Source organism: Symphalangus syndactylus, chromosome 17 (genome assembly GCF_028878055.3).
Source record: "Symphalangus syndactylus isolate Jambi chromosome 17, NHGRI_mSymSyn1-v2.1_pri, whole genome shotgun sequence".
NCBI lineage: Eukaryota > Metazoa > Chordata > Mammalia > Primates > Hylobatidae > Symphalangus > Symphalangus syndactylus.
This window is the reverse complement of record NC_072439.2, coordinates 97,754,998-97,774,276: the sequence shown is the minus strand read 5'-3', so window position 1 is coordinate 97,774,276 and position 19,279 is coordinate 97,754,998. Positions and strand designations below refer to the sequence as shown.

Genomic DNA, 19,279 nt, shown 5'->3' with positions numbered 1-19,279 from the left:
GAAGAGATTCAAAGAAATCAGGAGGTGGAAGAGAGAGCTGGAAACTCCTTGTCTATCCGCTGGTCGTATCCAGACTACTCTCGACATCAGTGCTTTTCGATTGGGGCACACAGGAGAGTGAGCCTGTCACTCACCACACCCATCGCCTCCTCCCCTGTGGGACTTGACTCAGCCACACCAGGTAATGTGAATGCCCCAGTGTTCTCAGGTACTCCTGAGGCTGAATTCCGCCAAGGGGCCCACTGGGAGAGATGAAGACGAGGCAGATGGCAGTTACCTGATGTTTCCTTCTTCAGAGGGGAGCCCAAGGATGCTGCAGATGCTGAGGAAGTGCTTCTGACAGGAAGAGGGGTAGTGTGACCTGTGGATGCTGAGGACGTGTCAGTGACAGGAAGAGAACTGGTGTGACCTGTGGATGCTGAGGAAGTGCTGGTGACAGGAAGAGGGGTGGTGTCACCTGTGGATGCTGAGGAAGTGCTGCTGACAGGAAGAGGGGTGGGGTGACCTGTGGATGCTGAGGAAGTGTAAGTGACAGGAAGAGAGGCGGTGTGACCTGTGGATGCTGAGGAAGCGCCGGTGACAGGAAGAGGGGTGGCGTGACCTGTGGATGCTGAGGAAGTGTCAGTGACAGGAAGAGGGGTGGTGTCACCTGCGGATGCTGAGGAAGCGCTGGTGACAGGAAGAGAGGTGCTGTGACCTGTGGATGCTGAGGAAGCGCTGGTGACAGGAAGAGGGGTGGGGTGACCTGTGGATGCTGAAGAAGTGTCAGTGACAGGAAGAGGGGTGGTGTGACCTGCGGATGCTGAGGAAGCGCTGGTGACAGGAAGAGAGGTGGTGTGACCTGTGGATGCTGAGGAAGCGCTGGTGACAGGAAAAGGGGTGGCGTGACCTGTGGATGCTGAAGAAGTGTCAGTGACAGGAAGAGAGGTGGTGTGACCTGTGGATGCCGAGGAAGCGCTGGTGACAGGAAGAGAGGTGGTGTGACCTGTGGATGCTGAGGAAGCGCTGGTGACAGGAAGAGGGGTGGTGTGACCTGTGGATGCTGAGGAAGCGCTGGTGACAGGAAGAGGGGTGGGGTGACCAGTGGATGCTGAAGAAGTGTCAGTGACAGGAAGAGAGGTGGTGTGACCTGTGGATGCTGAGGACCTGTCAGTGACAGGAAGAGGGGTGGTGTGACCTGTGGATGCTGAGGAAGTGCTGGTGACAGGAAGAGGGGTGGTGTGACCTGTGGATGCCGAGGAAGCGTCACTGACAGGAAGAGGGGTGGCGTGACCTGCGGATGCTGAGGACGTGTCAGTGACAGGAAGAAAGGTGGTGTGACCTGTGGATGCTGAGGTAGCGCTGGTGACAGGAAGAGCGGTGGTGTGACCTGTGGATGCTGAGGAAGTGCTGGTGACAGGAAGAGAGGTCGTGTGACCTGTGGATGCTGAAGAAGTGTCAGTGACAGGAAGAGGGGTGGCATGACCTGTGGATGCTGAGGTAGCGCTGGTGACAGGAAGAGGGGTGGCGTGACCTGTGGATGCTGAAGAAGTGTCAGTGACAGGAAGAGGGGTGGTGTGACCTGTGGATGCTGAGGAAGTGTCAGCGACACGAAGAGAAGTGGTGTGACCTGTGGATGCTGAGGAAGTGTCACTGACAGGAAGAGGGGTGGTGTGACCGGTGGATGCTGAGGAAGTGTCAGTGACAGGAAGAGGGGTGGTGTGACCGGTGGATGCTGAGGAAGTGTCAGTGACAGGAAGAGGGGTGGTGTGACCTGTGGATGCTGAAGACGTGTCACTGACAGGAAGAGGTGTGGTGTGACCTGTGGATGCTGAGGAAGTGCTGGTGACAGGAAGAGGGGTGATGTGACCTGTGGATATTGAGGAAGCGTCAGTGACAGGAAGAGAGGTGGTGTGACCTGTGGATGCTGAGGACGTGTCAGTGACAGGAAGAGGGGTGGCGTGACCTGTGGATGCTGAGGAAGCGTCAGTGACAGGAAGAGGTGTGGTGTGACCTGTGGAGGCTGAGGAAGCGCTGGTGACAGGAAGAGAGGTGGTGTGACCCGTGGATGCTGAGGAAGTGTCAGTGACAGGAAGAGGGGTGGTGTGACCTGTAGATGCTGAGGACATGTCAGTGACAGGAAGAAGGGTGGTGTGACCTGTGGATGCTGAGGACGTGTCAGTGACAGGAAGAGAGGTGGCGTGACCTGTGGATGCTGAAGACGTGTCACTGACAGGAAGAGGGGTGGTGTGACCTGTGGATGCTGAGGAAGCGTCACTGACAGGAAGAGGGGTGGCGTGACCTGCGGATGCTGAGGAAGCGCTGGTGACAGGAAGAGGGGTGGTGTGACCTGTGGATGCTGAGGAAGTGTCAGTGACAGGAAGAGAGGTGGTGTGACCTGTGGATGCTGAGGACGTGTCAGTGACAGGAAGAGGGGGGGTGTGACCTGTGGATGCTGAGGAAGCGCTGGTGACAGGAAGAGGGGTGGTGTGACCTGTGGATGCTGAGGAAGCATCAGTGACAGGAAGAGGGGTGGTGTGACCTGTGGATGCCGAGGAAGCGTCACTGACAGGAAGAGGGGTGGCGTGACCTGCGGATGCTGAGGACGTGTCAGTGACAGGAAGAAAGGTGGTGTGACCTGTGGATGCTGAGGTAGCGCTGGTGACAGGAAGAGCGGTGCTGTGACCTGTAGATGCTGAGGAAGTGCTGGTGACAGGAAGAGAGGCGGTGTGACCTGTGGATGCTGAAGAAGTGTCAGTGACAGGAAGAGGAGTGGGGTGACCTGTGGATGCCGAGGAAATGCTGGTGACAGGAAGAGAGGTGGTGTGACCTGTGGATGCTGAGGAAGCGTCAGTGACAGGAAGAGGGGTGGCATGACCTGTGGATGCTGAAGTAGCGCTGGTGACAGGAAGAGGGGTGGCGTGACCTGTGGATGCTGAAGAAGTGTCAGTGACAGGAAGAGAGGTGGTGTGACCTGTGGATGCTGAAGACGTGTCACTGACAGGAAGAGGTGTGGTGTGACCTGTGGATGCTGAAGAAGTGTCAGTGACAGGAAGAGGTGTGGTGTGACCTGTGGATGCTGAGGAAGTGCTGGTGACAGGAAGAGGGGTGGTGTCACCTGTGGATGCGGAGGAAGCGCTGGTGACAGGAAGAGGGGTGGCATGACCTGTAGATGCTGAAGAAGCGTCAGAGACAGCAAGAGGTGTGGTGTGACCTGTGGATGCTGAGGACGTGTCAGTGACAGGAAGAGAGGTGGCGTGACCTGTGGATGCTGAAGACGTGTCACTGACAGGAAGAGGGGTGGCGTGACCTGCGGATGCTGAGGAAGCGTCAGTGACAGGAAGAGGGGTGGTGTGACCTGTGGATGCTGAGGAAGCGTCAGTGACAGGAAGAGGGGTGGCGTGACCTGCGGATGCTGAGGAAGCGCTGGTGACAGGAAGAGGGGTGGTGTGACCTGTGGATGCTGAAGACGTGTCAGTGACAGGAAGAGGGGGGGTGTGACCTGTGGATGCTGAAGGCGTGTCAGTGACAGGAAGAGGTGTGGTGTGACCTGTGGATGCTGAGGAAGTGCTGGTGACAGGAAGAGGGGTGGTGTGACCTGTGGATGCTGAGGAAGTGTCAGTGACAGGAAGAGGGGTGGTGTGACCTGTGGATGCTGAGGACGTGTCAGTGACAGGAAGAGAGGTGGCGTGACCTGTGGATGCTGAAGACGTGTCACTGACAGGAAGAGGGGTGGCGTGACCTGCGGATGCTGAGGAAGCGTCAGTGACAGGAAGAGGGGTGGTGTGACCTGTGGATGCTGAGGAAGCGTCAGTGACAGGAAGAGGGGTGGCGTGACCTGCGGATGCTGAGGAAGCGCTGGTGACAGGAAGAGGGGTGGTGTGACCTGTGGATGCTGAGGAAGTGTCAGTGACAGGAAGAGGGGTGGCGTGACCTGTGGATGCTGAAGACGTGTCAGTGACAGGAAGAGGGGGGGTGTGACCTGTGGATGCTGAAGGCGTGTCAGTGACAGGAAGAGGTGTGGTGTGACCTGTGGATGCTGAGGAAGTGCTGGTGACAGGAAGAGGGGTGGTGTGACCTGTGGATGCTGAGGAAGTGTCAGTGACAGGAAGAGGGGTGGTGTGACCTGTGGATGCTGAGGAAGTGTCAGTGACAGGAAGAGAGGTGGCGTGACCTGTGGATGCTGAGGAAGCGCTGGTGACAGAAAGAGGGGTGGTGTGACCTGTGGATGCTGAGGAAGCGCTGGTGACAGAAAGAGGGGTGGGGTGACCTGCGGATGCTGAAGACGTGTCAGTGACAGGAAGAGAGGTGGTGTGACCTGTGGATGCTGAGGAAGCGCTGGTGACAGGAAGAGGGGTGGGGTGACCTGCGGATGCTGAAGACGTGTCAGTGACAGGAAGAGAGGTGGTGTGACCTGTGGATGCTGAGGACGTGTCAGTGACAGGAAGAGGGGGGGTGTGACCTGTGGATGCTGAGGACGTGTCAGTGACAGGAAGAGCGGTGGTGTGACCTATGGATGCCGAGGAAGCGCTGGTGACAGGAAGAGGGGTGGTGTGACCTGTGGATGCTGAGGAAGTGTCAGTGACAGGAAGAGGGGTGGTGTGACCTGTGGATGTTGAGGAAGCGCTGGTGACAGGAAGAGAGGTGGTGTGACCTGTGGATGCTGAAGGCGTGTCAGTGACAGGAAGAGGGGTGGTGTGACCCGTGGATGCTGAGGAAGTGTCAGTGACAGGAAGAGGGGTGGTGTGACCTGTGGATGCTGAGGACGTGTCAGTGACAGGAAGAGAGGTGGCGTGACCTGTGGATGCTGAAGACGTGTCACTGACAGGAAGAGGGGTGGTGTGACCTGTGGATGCTGAGGAAGCGTCACTGACAGGAAGAGGGGTGGCGTGACCTGCGGATGCTGAGGAAGCGCTGGTGACAGGAAGAGGGGTGGCGTGACCTATGGATGCTGAGGACGTGTCAGTGACAGGAAGAGGGGGGGTGTGACCTGTGGATGCTGAAGGCGTGTCAGTGACAGGAAGAGGTGTGGTGTGACCTATGGATGCCGAGGAAGCGCTGGTGACAGGAAGAGGGGTGGTGTGACCTGTGGATGCTGAGGAAGTGCTGGTGACAGGAAGAGGGGTGGTGTCACCTGTGGATGCAGAGGAAGCGCTGGTGACAGGAAGAGGGGGGGTGTGACCTGTGGATGCAGAGGAAGCGCTGGTGACAGGAAGAGGGGTGGCATGACCTGTAGATGCTGAAGAAGCGTCAGAGACAGCAAGAGGTGTGGTGTGACCTGTGGATGCTGAGGAAGCGCTGGTGACAGGAAGAGAGGTGGTGTGACCAGTGGATGCTGAGGTAGCGCTGGTGACAGGAAGAGAGGTGGTGTCACCTGTGGATGCTGAGGAAGCGCTGGTGACAGGAAGAGGGGTGGTGTGACCAGTGGATGCTGAGGTAGCGCTGGTGACAGGAAGAGGGGTGGTGTGACCAGTGGATGCTGAGGAAGCGCTGGTGACAGGAAGAGGGGTGGGGTGACCTGTGGATGCTGAGGAAGTGCTGGTGACAGGAAGAGGGGTGGTGTGACCTGTGGATGTTGAGGAAGCGCTGGTGACAGGAAGAGGGGTGGGGTGACCTGTGGATGTTGAGGAAGCGCTGGTGACAGGAAGAGAGGTGGTGTGACCTGTGGATGCTGAGGAAGTGCTGGTGACAGGAAGAGGGGTGGTGTGACCTGTGGATGCTGAGGAAGTGCTGGTGACAGGAAGAGGGGTGGGGTGACCTGTGGATGCTGAGGAAGCGTCAGTGACAGGAAGAGGGGTGGTGTGACCTGTGGATGTTGAGGAAGTGCTGGTGACAGGAGGAGAGGTGGTGTGACCTGTGGATGCTGAGGAAGCGTCAGTGACAGGAAGAGGGGTGGTGTGACCTGTGGATGCTGAGGAAGCGCTGGTGAGAGGAGGAGAGGTGGTGTGACCTGTGGATGCTGAGGATGTGTCAGTGACAGGAGGAGAGGTGGTGTGACCTGTGGATGCTGAGGAAGTGCTGGTGACAGGAAGAGAGGTGGTGTGACCTGTGGATGCAAAAGAAATTATTATCAGAGCAAACAGGCAACCTGTGAAATGAGAAAATTTTTGCAATCTAACCATCTGACAGAGGTCTAATATCCCGAATTTACAAGGAAGTTAAATTTACAAGAAAAAAATAAACAACCCCATCAGAAAGCGGGCAAAGGATATGAACAGACACTTATCAAAAGAAGACATTTATGCCACTAACCAACATGCAAAAAAGCTCATCATCATGGATCATTAGAGAAATGCAAATCAAAACCGCCATGGGATATCATCTCCCGCCAGTCAGAATGGCAATTATTAAAAAGTCAAGAAACAGCAGATGCTGGCAAGGCTGTGGAGAAATAGGAACACTTTTACACTGTTGGTGGGAATGTAAATGAGTTCAACCATTGTGGAAGACAGTGTGGTGATTCCTCAAGGATCTAGAACCAGAAATACCATTTGACCCAGCAATCCCATTACTGGGTATATACCCAAAGGAATATAAATCATTCTGTTATAAGGATACATGCACATGTATCTTTACTGCAGCACTATTCACAATAGTAAAGACATGAAACCAACCCAAATGTCCATCAGTGATAGACTGGATAAAGAAAATGTGGTACATATACAGCACAGAATACTATGCAGCCATAAAAAAGGAATGGGATCATGTCCTTTGCAGGTACATGGATGAAGCTGAAAGCCATCATCCTCAACAAAGTAACAGAGGAACAGAAAACCAAACACTGCATGTTCTCACTCAGAAGTTGGAGTGGAACAATGAGAACACATGGACCCAGGGAGGGGAACAACACACACCAGCGCCTGTCAGGGGCGGGACAAGGGGAGGAAGAGCGTCAGGATAAATAGCTAATGTATGCAAGTGATGGGTTGATAGGTGCAGTAAACCACCATGGCACATATATACCTGTGTAACAAACCTGCACGTTCTGCACGTGTATCCCGAAACTTAAAGTAAAAAAATGAAAAGAAATAAAAAGAAAAAAATGAAAAATTAATATATCACAATTGTACATATTTGAGGGATAAAAAAATAATAAGAGATGGGACCAGGCATGGTAGCCCCACCTGCAATCCCAGCACTTTGGGAGGCCGAGATGTGTGGATCACTTGAGGTCAGGAGTGCAAGACCAGCCCAGGCAACATGGCAAAACCCCATCTCTACTAGAAAAAAAAAAAATACAGAAATGGCTGGGCATGGTGGTGGGTTCCTGTAATCCCAGCTTCTCAAAAGGCTGAGGCAGGAGAATTGCTTGAACCCAGGAGGTGGAGGTTGCAGTGAGCAGAGATCATGCCACTGCACTGCAGCCTGGGCGACAGAGCAAGATTCTGCCTCAAAAAAAAAAAAAAAAAAAAAAAAAAGAGAGAGAGAGAGAGATAGGGGTGCAGGATTCCCACAGAGGAAGGCCCCTGATAGGCACTGCTTCAATCGCCTAGAAAAAGCACAGTCGCAGGAATATAGCCAATGGTCTTCTCCAGCTCCCGCCTATCTTCCTTGTGAGGAGGAAGGTGAGGTTAGACTAGAATGGTGAATGAACTGTGTTAAACTCCATGGAAAAAGGGAATCAGTACCTCTGCTATAAGCTGGGTTAACTCTCAAACTTGAATTATAGCATTATCTTTCTTAAAAATAAATTAAATTTCTACTTTTCTTTTTCGTTATTAACATTTGTCCCAATCTAGTAAAAAACCCAAGGGTAAATGCATATACTCTTGCCCTGGTCACAGACTACCATGAAGCTAATATTATTGATCATAACCACTTTAAAAAAGAAAATTATTTCCCAGGCAGAGGCCAGGTATGGTGGCTCATGTCTGTAATCCCAGCGTTTTGGGAGGCCAAGGTGGGAGGATCACTTGAGGCCAGGAGTTTGAGACCAGCCTGGGCAACATAGCGAGACCCTGTGTCTTAAAAAATAAAAATAAAAAAAATAAATATTAAATAAATAAAGAAAAATATTTCCCAGGCAGAATGTTTAAATATTGGCTTTTTTTGTTTACAATATTTCATAGCACCTACACTAGCCACATACCATCTTCTTGAATATTACCTTAGTCTCTGAGTCTCTGAACTAAGAAGAAACCAAGAAAACTTGCCTTTTCTTTTTTCTTTTAGAAACTGACTCTTTTGGGTTTTCATTAGTTCCCTAGCTGTTCTCAAACTTCTTTCTTTTTCCTTTTTAAACATATAGAGAGAGAGAGAGAGAGAAAGAGAGAGAGAGAGAGACAGAGGGTCTTCTGCCACCCAGGCTGAAGTTCAGCGGTGTAATTGGCCTTCTGAGTAGCTGGGACTACAGGCACACACAATCATGCCTGGGTAATTTTTTTATTTTTGTAAAGGTGGAATCTTGCTATGTTGCCTAGGCTGGTGTCGAACTCCTGGCCTCAAGCGATCCTCCTGCTTCAGCCTCTCAAAGTACCGGGATTAAATGTGTGAGCCACCGCTCCCACCCTTTTTTTTTAACCTCAGTGCTCCTAGATAGTTGGCAAGATGATATTCAGAGAGACAAAGTCTCAGGGAAGAATTTAGGTTCAAGTACACTTTCTGGAATTGACTAATTCCGCCACCTTCTCTTCTTAAGACAGCAATTTAGACTCTCAAGTGAATGATAATGGTTATGAACCAGCTCTAATTGTTAAAAAAGTGACTCACTTGCAAGCTTCTGCACTTCATTAATAGTAACTGCTTACTAGTGACACACTTGTAAACTGACGTGGACAAAGGCACGGACTGAACTGCAGAGCCCTCTGGGAGGTCGCTGGGCCCCTGGCTTAATCCAAAATGACTCCACTTCAACTTTAAATGGAAACTTCCTTTGGTCGGAATTATGATGACATTTGTTGATAGGACTCTAAACTCGATGCCTGCTTTCTCCTAGAGAAAATTTGCAAAACTTGGGTTTCTCCGAGTAAGGTTTAAATTTAAAAACATTCTCTATGCAGTTATTTTTAACCTTATTTCATTTCCCTGAGAATATAATTAAGAGCATTTGTCTATCATCAGGCTTTGAGTAAACAGACAGGAGCTATCTAGGGGCCAAACTTTCTGAATGTGTAAATTCTTGGCAATTAACATCTTTTCAGAGCCTGAATCACCTCTGCTCAAATCAGTATCAGCAGCAGAAGTTTGATGACAGCACCGTCCTTTTTTTTAAAATAAAGATTTTTGTAGTTCTTTATAAAAGTGGCACAGCTCCGTTTCAGCGATATGGAAGAAGAGATAAGCCTCTAATAGCAAAACCAGCCGATGCCAGATAAATGCATGTTATAAATGTAATAAGTGTTTTCTAATGCAGAGGTGAGATGAGAAGAAAGAAAGGGAAGCACTCAGGAGAGAAGAAGTTAACAACTAAGATGGTGAGTCAATGCCCTTGGAAATGTGCTGACTGAAAGGCTGAAAAAGGAAAGGAAGCAAGACCTTCGGTCACGACACTGAACTGAGTTTCCCTGCAAAAAGCTGGAACCTGAATGGTATTGCCTAGGTTTTCTTCTAGGGTTTTTATGGTTTTAGGTCTAACATGTAAGTCTTTAATCCATCTTGAATTAATTTTTGTACAAGGTGTAAGGAAGGGATCCAGTTTCAGCTTTCTACATATGGCTAGCCAGTTTTCCCAGCACCATTTATTAAATAGGGAATCCTTTTCCCATTGCTTGTTTTAGTCAGGTGTGTCAAAGATCAGATAGTTGTAGATATGTGGCATCATTTCTGAGGGCTCTGTTCTGATCCATTGATCTATGTCTCTGTTGTGGTACCAGTACCATGCTGTTTTGGTTACTGTAGCCTTGTAGTATAGTTTGAAGTCAGGTAGCGTGATGCCTCCAGCTTTGTTCTTTTGGCTTAGGATTGACTTGGCAATGCGGGCTCTTTTTTGGTTCCATATGAACTTTAAAGTAGTTTTTTCCAATTCTGTGAAGAAAGTCATTGGTAGCTTGATGGGGATGGCATTGAATCTATAAATTATCTTGGGCAGTATGGCCATTTTCACGATATTGATTCTTCCAACCCATGAGCATGGAATGTTCTTCCATTTGTCTGTATCCTCTTTTATTTCATTGAGCAGTGGTTTGTAGTTCTCCTTGAAGAGGTCCTTCATGTCCCTTGTAAGTTGGATTCCTAGGTATTTTATTCTCTTTGAAGCAGTTGTGAATGGGAGTTCACTAATGATTTGGCTCTCTGTTTGTCTGTGATTGGTGTACAAGAACGCTTGTGATTTTTGTACATTGATTTTGTATCCTGAGACTTTGCTGAAGTTGCTTATCAGCTTAAGGAGATTTTGGGCTGAGACAATGGGGTTTTCTAGATATACAATCATATCATCTGCAAACAGGGACAATTTGACTTCCTCTTTTCCTAATTGAATACCCCTTATTTCCTTCTCCTGCCTGATTGCCCTGGCCAGAACTTCCATTTGACCCAGCCATCCCATTACTGGGTATATACCCAAAGGACTATAAATCATGCTGCTATAAAGACACATGCACACGTATGTTTATTGCGGCACTATTCACAATAGCAAAGACTTGGAACCAACCCAAATGTCCAACAACGACAGACTGGATTAAGAAAATGTGGCACATATACACCATGGAATACTATGCAGCCATAAAAAACGATGAGTTCATGTCCTTTGTAGGGACATGGATGAAACTGGAAACCATCATTCTCAGTAAACTATTGCAAGGACAAAAAACCAAACACCGCATGTTCTCACTCATAGCTGGGAATTGAACAATGAGAACACATGGACACAGGAAGGGGAACATCACACTCCAGGGACTGTTGTGGGATGGGGAGAGGGGGTAGGGACAGCATTGAGAGATATACCTAATGCTAAATGACGAGTTAATGGGTGCAGCACACCAACATGGCACATGGATACATAGGTAACAAACCTGCACATTGTGCACATGTACCCTAAAACTTAAAGTACAATAATAATAATAATAATAAAGAAAAAAGATATCATCTATTTTATCTGCTATTTTGATTAATAAAACAGATACTGCATTAAGAAAAAAAAAAAGCTGGAACCACCAGCAAAAAAGGTGGACTAGAAAGATCAGGAAGAAAAAAGAAAAAGGAAGCAGAATGAAGGATATAGTAACAGACCAGAACTCGCTATAGAAACAATTAAAAATGGAATAAATGAAGCCAAAGATTAGTTTTTTGAAAATAAAACAAACACCTGGCAAGAGAAAGAAAGTGGGGGGAGTGGGAGGAGGGAGACAGAGAGAGACACAAAAGACACAGATACCAAGATTATTAGAAACAAAAAAGGGTACATAACTTCAGAAAAAAAAATTTAAGAGACAGTGCTTTGATGAATTTATACCAAAAAATATGAAAACTTAGATAAATTGGATATACTGTCCTTAAAAATATAATTTATCAAAAATGAATTAAGAAAAAAAAGAAAACCTGGCGATAAACTATTTTATTTTATTTTATTTTATTTTATTTATTTATTTTTTTGAAACAAAGTCTTGCTTTGTCGCCCAGGCTGGAGTGCAATGGCATGATCTCTGCTCATTGCAACCTCCACCTCCCAGGTTCAAGATTCTCCTGCCTCAGCCTCCCGAGTAGCTGGGATTACAGGTGCGTGCCACCAGGCCCGGCTAACTTTTGTATTTTTAGTAGAGACTGGGTTTCACCATGTCATCCTGGCTGGTCTCAAACTCCTGACCTCAGGTGATCTACCCACCTCGGCATCCCGAAGTGCTGGGATTACAGGCATGAGCCACCTCACCCGGCTGCTATAAACTATTTTAAATTGAATCAGCAGTTTAAAAAATATAATCTAGGCCGGGCACGGTGGCTCACGCCTGTAATCCCAGCACTTTGGGAGGCCGAGGCAGACAGATCACAAGGTCAGGAGATTGAGACCATCCTGGATAACACGGTGAAAAAAAAAATTAGCTGGGCATGGTGGCAGGCACCTGTAGTCCCAGCTACTCTGGAGGCTGAGGCAGGAGAATGGCGTGAACCTGGGAGGCAGAGGTTGCAGTGAGCCAAGATCGTGCCATTGCACTCCAGCCTGGGTGACAAGGTGAGACTCCGTCTCAAAAAAAAAAAATATGTATATATAATCTATCCACCCCACAAAAAATGTAGGCTAAGATGATTTTACAGGCAAATCAGACATTCAAGGAATAGGTAATTTAAATTCTATACAAACTTATTCAGAGTTTGGAACAGGAGGAAACGATCTAATACTAATTTTATAAGGTTGGAAACCAAACATAGGGTAAGAAAGACAAACTATAGATTAATAAGTCCCAGTAATAGTAGTTGGAAGCATAGTAAATAAAATATTAGCAAGCCAAAGTAGAATTTTTAAAAAGTGCATCATGGCCGGGCGCAGTGGCTCATGCCTGTAACCCCAACACTTTGGCAGGCCGAGGCGGGCGGATCACTTGAGGCCGGGAGTTCCAGACCAGCCTGGCCAACCTAGAGAAACCCCGTCTCTGGTAAAAGTACAAAAAATTTGTATTTTTTTGGATTACAGGTGTGTGCTGGGCGTGGTGACACACACCTGTAATCCCAGCTACTCAGGAGGCTGAGGCACGAGAATTGCTTGAACCTAGGAGGCAGAGATTGCAGTGAACCGAGATTGTGCCACTGCACTCCAGCCTGGGCGACAGAGCAGGACTCTATCTTAAATAAATAAATAAATAAATAAAAACTTAAAAAGTACATCATGATCAAGCTGAGTTTAAATCAGAAATGCAAGATAAAGACAATGCTTTCTTAATGTAAATCACCATGTGAACAGAATGGAGGGGAAACACGATCACCACAGCAGATACAGGAAAATTATTTGATAAAAGTCAACACTTACTCCTGTTAAAACTCCTAGCAAACTAAAAAGACACGTTAACTCTTTTAACCTGATAAACAATGTCAATTATAACCCCGTGTAAACATTATACTTAAAACACTGGAAACATTTCTGTAAAATCAGGAATAAAATCAAGATGCCAACAATCACTGCATCTAATCAGCATTAGGTTGGAGATTTTAGCTGCTGAAATAAGACGAGAAAAATAAACAAAAGGTATGAGAGTAGAGAAATGTTATTTTCGGTATGGAAGGGATGAAACAAGCCTATGGTTATTTGCAGATAACATAATCGTTTACATAGAAACTTCCCAAACATATAAATTATTAGCAAAGTTCTACATCCATAATCAAAATTTTAAAAATAATTGCATTCCAGCTGGGCATGGTGGTTCACGCCTGTAATCCCAGTGCTTTGAGAGGCTGAGGCAGGAGGAACACTTGAGGCCAGGAGTTTGAGACCAGCCTGGGCAACATAGCAAGATCCTGTCTCTACAGAAATAAAAAATAAAAAAATAAAAAATTAGCTGGGCATGGTAGCACTCCTATATATCAGTGAAACAGAAAATATTTTTAAGACTATAGTGTTTATGATAGTGACCAAAAAAAGTACGTAAAAATAAATCTAACAAAAGATGTGCTTAATCTTTATGGACAAAATTGTACAACTGCATTGAAATATGCCAAAGAAAACACACATACTGGTTACGTGCATTTGGGAACATTTAGATAGTTGAAAGATCAAAACCCATAATCTTGCTACCAGACAATGCTTCCTTCCAGGATGTTTTTATGCTTTAAAAAATATACAGTTTAGGCCGGGCGTGGTGGCTCACACCTGTAATCCCAGCACTTTGTGAGGCTGAGGTGCGCGGATCATGAGGTCAGGAGATTGAGACCATCCTGGCTAACACGGTGAAACCCCATCTCTACTAAAAATACAAAAAAATTAGCCGGGCATGGTGGCGGGTGCCTGTAGTCCCAGCTACTCAGGAGGCTGAGGCAGGAGAATGGCGTGAACCCAGGAGGCGGAGCTTGCAGTGAGCCAAGATCGCACCACTGCACTCCAGCCTGGGTGACAGAGTGAGACTCCGTCTCCAAAAAAAAAATTAAAAATTAAAAAAATACATATATAGTGTAACTTATTCAGTATACGTAATTTTATATCCTGCCTTTTTAGCCATACCTGATATGAGCATTTCTTCAAGATACTAGCTTCATAAACATAGCCTGAGAAGAGGCACATCTTTTATGTCTTGGATGGCAGTTCCTTGCTTCCCTCTTTTGGAGTCCTACAAGAGCTGGCTCAGGGGGACTGGGAGTGCTCAGCTCCATAGTAAAATCTAGGGTGCTGTATAAAAACTCCCTGCTGAGCTCTGGTGGCCTCCTTCCTAACAAAGCCACTCCCCCAACTGGAAGCATTGTTACTCTTCCCATTTTCTTCCCATTTTCCGTTAAACAGGAGCAGGTCTCTCTCCTGGACCATATCCTGCTGTGTGTCCACCGTACCCACCTCTCTGTGTGATGAGAGCCCGGGGGTCATGTGGACTCCACTGCTCCCTGCTCGCAATTTCTCCTTAATATGTCTTACTTTATGCCCATTCTGTGTGTTGCTAGTATGTATGTGTGACACTGTGTGTGTGTGTGTGTGTGTGTGTGTGTCCCTTCCCTTATGGAACACTGGACATAGCCTTTAAACATTTTTTTTTTCCAGATGGAGTTTCGCTCTTCTTGCCTAGGCTGGAGTGCAACGGCACGATTTCGGCCCACTGCAACCTCCGCCTCGGTGATTCTCCTGCCTCAGCCTCCCAAGTAGCTGGGATTACAGGCATGTGCCACCACGCCAGGCTAATTTTTTGTATATTTAGTAGAGACTGGGTTTCACCGTGTTGGCCAGGCTGGTCTCAAACTCTTGACCTCAGGTGATCCACTCACCTCGGCCTCCCAAAGTACTGGGATTACAGGCATGAGCCTCCGCGCCCAGCCTAAACACTAAATAATAAGCCATCATAGAGAAAGCTCATATTGTTAACTTACTGTTGGACAATCAGGATATTTCCAATGTATTGCTTATTTTAAATAAAGTGCTGATGACTATCTTCGTGATAATGTTTTGTTTACATTATTTCAGCTCACCTCCTTAACATAAATTTCTATCAGTGGAATTACTGATTAATGCTGTTATAAAATTTTTCATGTTATTAATACAGACTGCCAAATTTCTTTGCAGAAAGCTTGTGCCAATTTACAGACCTGTTGGCAGTGTGCAAGAGCGTGCCTGTTTCCCCATATCCCTGGCCTGTGAACAAAGGGGCATGATCCAGGACAGGCCTCATCCCTCACCTGCTGCTCTTTGCTTCACAGCATCGACTGAAAATCGGCCGGGTGCAGTGCCTCACACCTGTAATCCCAGCACTTTGGGAGGTCGAGGCAGGTGGATCATTTGAGGTCAGGAGTTCAAGACCAGCCTGGCCAACATGATGAAACCCCATCTCTACTAAAAATACAAAAATTACCCAGGCAATGGGTGCACCTGTAATCCCAGCTACTCAGGAGGCTGAGGCAGGAGAATCGCTTGAACCTGGGAGGTGGAGGTTGCAGTGAGCCGAGATCATGCCACTGCACTCCAGCCTGGGCGACAGAGCAGGACTCCATCTCAAAAAAAAAAAAAAAAAAAAAAAGTCTTGCTAAACAGGGCTGTGTCCTGGTAGTCCTCCTTTTAAATCTTTATTTAGAGAACTTGCTCATCTTGAGCCGAGTTGATTAGAGTTTCCTGCTGCCACAAATAGGAGGGCAAGTGAGTCACTGTATGTGGAGGACATAGTTTTATTGTCTAGGGGAGAAGGCGCTGTCAAAATCTCTCAATCTGTTGGGCTTGTGAGGAGGAAGAGATTAGCATTCATTACGACAAAACTACAGTTATTGCATTTGTCTTTCACCATCATTTAAACAATACATCTGAAGCCACTCCTGCAATAGATTGATTATTCAGCTATTTAGGAAAACAGTTTGCAGATAACTCAATCTACTAAGCTTGAGTAGGTTATTCATAGGTAAGAAATCCTGTGTTCAAGTATGACCTATCTTTAAAAAAAAGAAAAAAGAAAGAAGTCCTAGTGGATGGAGAGACTATGGAGAATGATTTTTGGTAAGAAAATGGTGCTCAGCTGGGCATGGTAGCTCATGCCTAAAATCCCAGCACGGACAGGTGGAGGCGGGAGGATAGCTTGAGGCCAGGAGTTTGAGACCAGCCTGGGCAATAGAGCAAGACCCCTTCTCTGAAAAAAAAAAAAAAAAAAAAAAAAGTGGTTCTCAAAAGGCAGGGTGCATCAACATTTTAACACACGCCCAGAGTGATTCTGATATAGGTGGTCCGTGGACCACGTTAAGAAACACTACCCTTAAAATAAAATGATAGTATCCACTCTTAACAATGTTCGTAAGCTAAAACCATCTTGCTGAAGTTGTAAGGCAGAGAAATTTGAAGCCTTGATCAAGTTTTATCCTAAAAAATATTCATAGCCTTGTTCTTGCTGCTCAAATGTTGGCCAGAATGAACTGACCTTGACTCTCACCAGGATGCAAGTCAGGCCCTTCAGGTTCCATCAGATTGTCAGACAACTGAAACTTATTGTTCTCACTCTGGCCAAACGCATAAACTTGCGGAGCAGAGAGCTGGGAGATTTGAGCTTAAAGAGTTGATACTGGAGAGAAACAGGTTTCTCCTCTCTCTTCTCTCCCCGTGACACTCCATTTTCTACTTCACTGAAAGGACCAAAGCCGTGCCCTTCATCTCCTTCAATGCCCAGAGCCTTCTCCGCACCCTCCCCAGAGCCCTGTGGCTCCCTCCTGCCCGGATGGCTCACTGCTCTGCCTCTCTGTCTCCGACGCTCTTTCTGCCTTTCTCCTTCTCTTTTGCCTGTGAGCACGTTTGGGTGTCTCTTGGCCTAAAACAAGTCTCTCATCCGTCTGTGTCCTCCTCATCCCTGTCTTTTGTTTTGCCCTCCAGCACCGTGAAAGCGGGGCTTCCCCTGCCGCCTCTTCTTTACCAAGCGCTGCTCGCTCTGCCCCCACCTCAGTCACTTTACTCAAGCCATTTTCCTCAGAGCTACCAGAATCTCCTTCCCAACCGCACAAACGATTTTCTCCAGTCCCTACGTGTCTCGTCAATTCAGCCCCATCCATTTATTCATTCATGAATCTGACAGATGTGTATTGTGCGCCCACCTCCCCGTGCTCTCCCTGGCCAGCGGCCCCGTGCCACCACCCAGCTTCGCCCTCATTGAAGCTGACGGGTCCTGCTCCACCGTCCACATTCCCGGGCCCTCCACTCCACTCCCCTTGCCACCTCTCTCCCCCGCTCCGCGCCCAGATGACACGTCTCCAGCCGTTTCCCTCTCCTGCTGCCCCTCCCTCTCTGGCCACCCTGCATCTACTCTTACGCCTTACAAATCTGTGCTTCTCCCTGACTTCCCACCCATATGCTGGCCTCACCCTCCCAGGGATTTCCTGCCTAGCTCATGCAATGCAATGGGTCCAGGTCAGTCTTTCCTTCCAAGCTTTCTTCCTTCTTTCTGTTCATTCTAACAACAGTCCCCCAGACATCCATCCCAGAAAGCTCTGGGTCCTCTGGATTTCCTTCTCTTCCTTGTCGCCAGGGTCCTAGTCAGTACAAGTTGCTCTTCCTCCCAAGTGTTTACCCCATCGCGTCCCCTTGTTTGCTTTGTCACAGCCTCCCTGTCACTCTGACTACTGCGGCAGCCTCCTCACTGCCCCTGCTGACTCCGGTTCCACACCCCTGCTCTCAGCCTCCATCACACCCCTGTGGGTTGATCCTCAGCTCTGAGGGCCAGGAGGGAGGGTTGCTGCTGCTGTCTCCTTAGCGCGAGTTGCTTTGGAAAATGGCCTGCCCTGCCTGCCCTGGAAGGTGTCTAGTAGGTCCTGGGGTCAGAGACTGGTGACTGGCATTGGTCCTGGGTGTCTGCATAGGTCCTGGGGGCGTGGGTCTAGTGGTCAGAGACTGGTGACTGGCATTGTCATTGTGACACGGATGCCAGAAACCAGAATCCTCAGAGGGAGGCCACTGGGCAAGAACGACCTTCCTCTGGTTGGGACTGAGAAAAGATACTTCCAGCGCGTCTGTGTGCATGGCAGGGCAGCTTCTATAATAAGAAATGGCCACACCAAGGGATTTCTCGTTTCTGCGGGAGACATTGTCTTCGGTTTTGTAGCCGGCAGCTTAACTTCAAAACGCATTTTAAACATGTTTTCCCCTTTCCCTTGGGTTTCCAAGTATAACCTTGAGGCAACTGCAAAGGCCGTTTTCCTCAGCCTAAAAATAGACTCCACGCTCCTCCCTTTTCTCACGATCTGTATACACTCCCTCCCTCTTCTCACCGTCTGTATACGCTCCCTCCCTTTTCTCACCGTCTGTATACACTCCCTCCCTTTTCTCGCCATCTGTATACACTCCCTTCCATTTATCTCACCGTCTGTATACACTCCCTTCCATTTCTGTGTGTGCGAGGATCGAATTATGTGTCTTCCTAAACGTTTCAGGGGCTAAAACCTTGAAAGAGACAAACCACATCTGGAAATCCAGCTGCAAAATCCCAGAAATTACTTCAAGACAGCTCTTGTTAAAATAATGTCAGCCCGAGGTCCAGACGGACTGGGACCCAAAAGAGCCACCAGAACAAGACACACGGACACAGGACTCAGCCCGATTCTCGTGTGCCTTCCTTATCAAGGCTTTCCCCTCTGAAAATCAAAGCAGTTGCCTTTTTTTTTTTTTTTTTTTTGAGACGGAGTCTCGCTCTGTCGCCCAGGCTGGAGTGCAGTGGCGCAATCTCGGCTCACTGCAAGCTCCGCCTCCCGGGTTCACGCCATTCTCCTGCCTCAGCCTCTCCGAGTAGCTGGGACTACAGGCGCCCGCCACCACGCCCGGCTAATTTTTTGTATTTTTAGTAGAGACGGGGTTTCACCGTGGTCTCGATCTCCTGACCTCGTGATCCGCCCGCCTCGGCCTCCCAAAGTGCTGGGATTACAGGCGTGAGCCACCGCGCCCGGCCAAAGCAGCTACTTTAAGTAGAAATCTGGCTGCTTCCCCTTCACTAGTTTGGTTAATAAATTCACTTTCTTCCTACCAGACCTTATGAATTAAACTCGGCAAGCAGCGAGAGCCTCTGCACCTGCGTTGGGTCGAGTTACTGAGGGTCAGCTGACTTGTGATGAACAGACCAGGGAGATGGGACTTCTTTTTTACTTCTCTCGTAGGCACATTATGACTCTATGAATAATACAAATGTTCACAGCTCATGTTCATGTGGGGCTTTATAGCTTATCTTGTTAATAGCAGCCCCATTTCACAGGTGGGGAAATCGAGATTCAGCGGCCCCATTTCACA

The 19,279-nt window shown here is 48.1% G+C and overlaps 1 protein-coding gene across 50 annotated transcripts in view; it reads right to left on the bottom strand.

Annotated features, from left to right (window-relative positions):
* MUC4 (mucin 4, cell surface associated) overlaps positions 1–19,279 on the bottom strand; it is a 57,449-nt gene that overhangs the window by 28,716 nt on the left and 9,454 nt on the right. The window contains exons 2-9 of one of the 50 annotated variants that reach the window (XM_063622043.1): positions 5,066–6,025; positions 3,530–4,777; positions 3,290–3,481; positions 3,146–3,193; positions 2,666–2,953; positions 2,330–2,521; positions 698–2,281; positions 278–649 (exon numbers count right to left, since the gene is read on the bottom strand). The exons of 2 other annotated variants lie outside the window; for them this stretch is intronic. In XM_063622043.1, coding sequence (XP_063478113.1) covers positions 278–649; positions 698–2,281; positions 2,330–2,521; positions 2,666–2,953; positions 3,146–3,193; positions 3,290–3,481; positions 3,530–4,777; positions 5,066–6,025 — 4,884 coding nt within the window. Of the gene's footprint in view, positions 1–277; positions 4,778–5,065; positions 6,026–19,279 lie in introns of all 50 variants that reach the window. 47 more of the 50 variants (XM_063622047.1, XM_063622052.1, XM_063622033.1 and 44 more) reach the window with 47 other exon arrangements.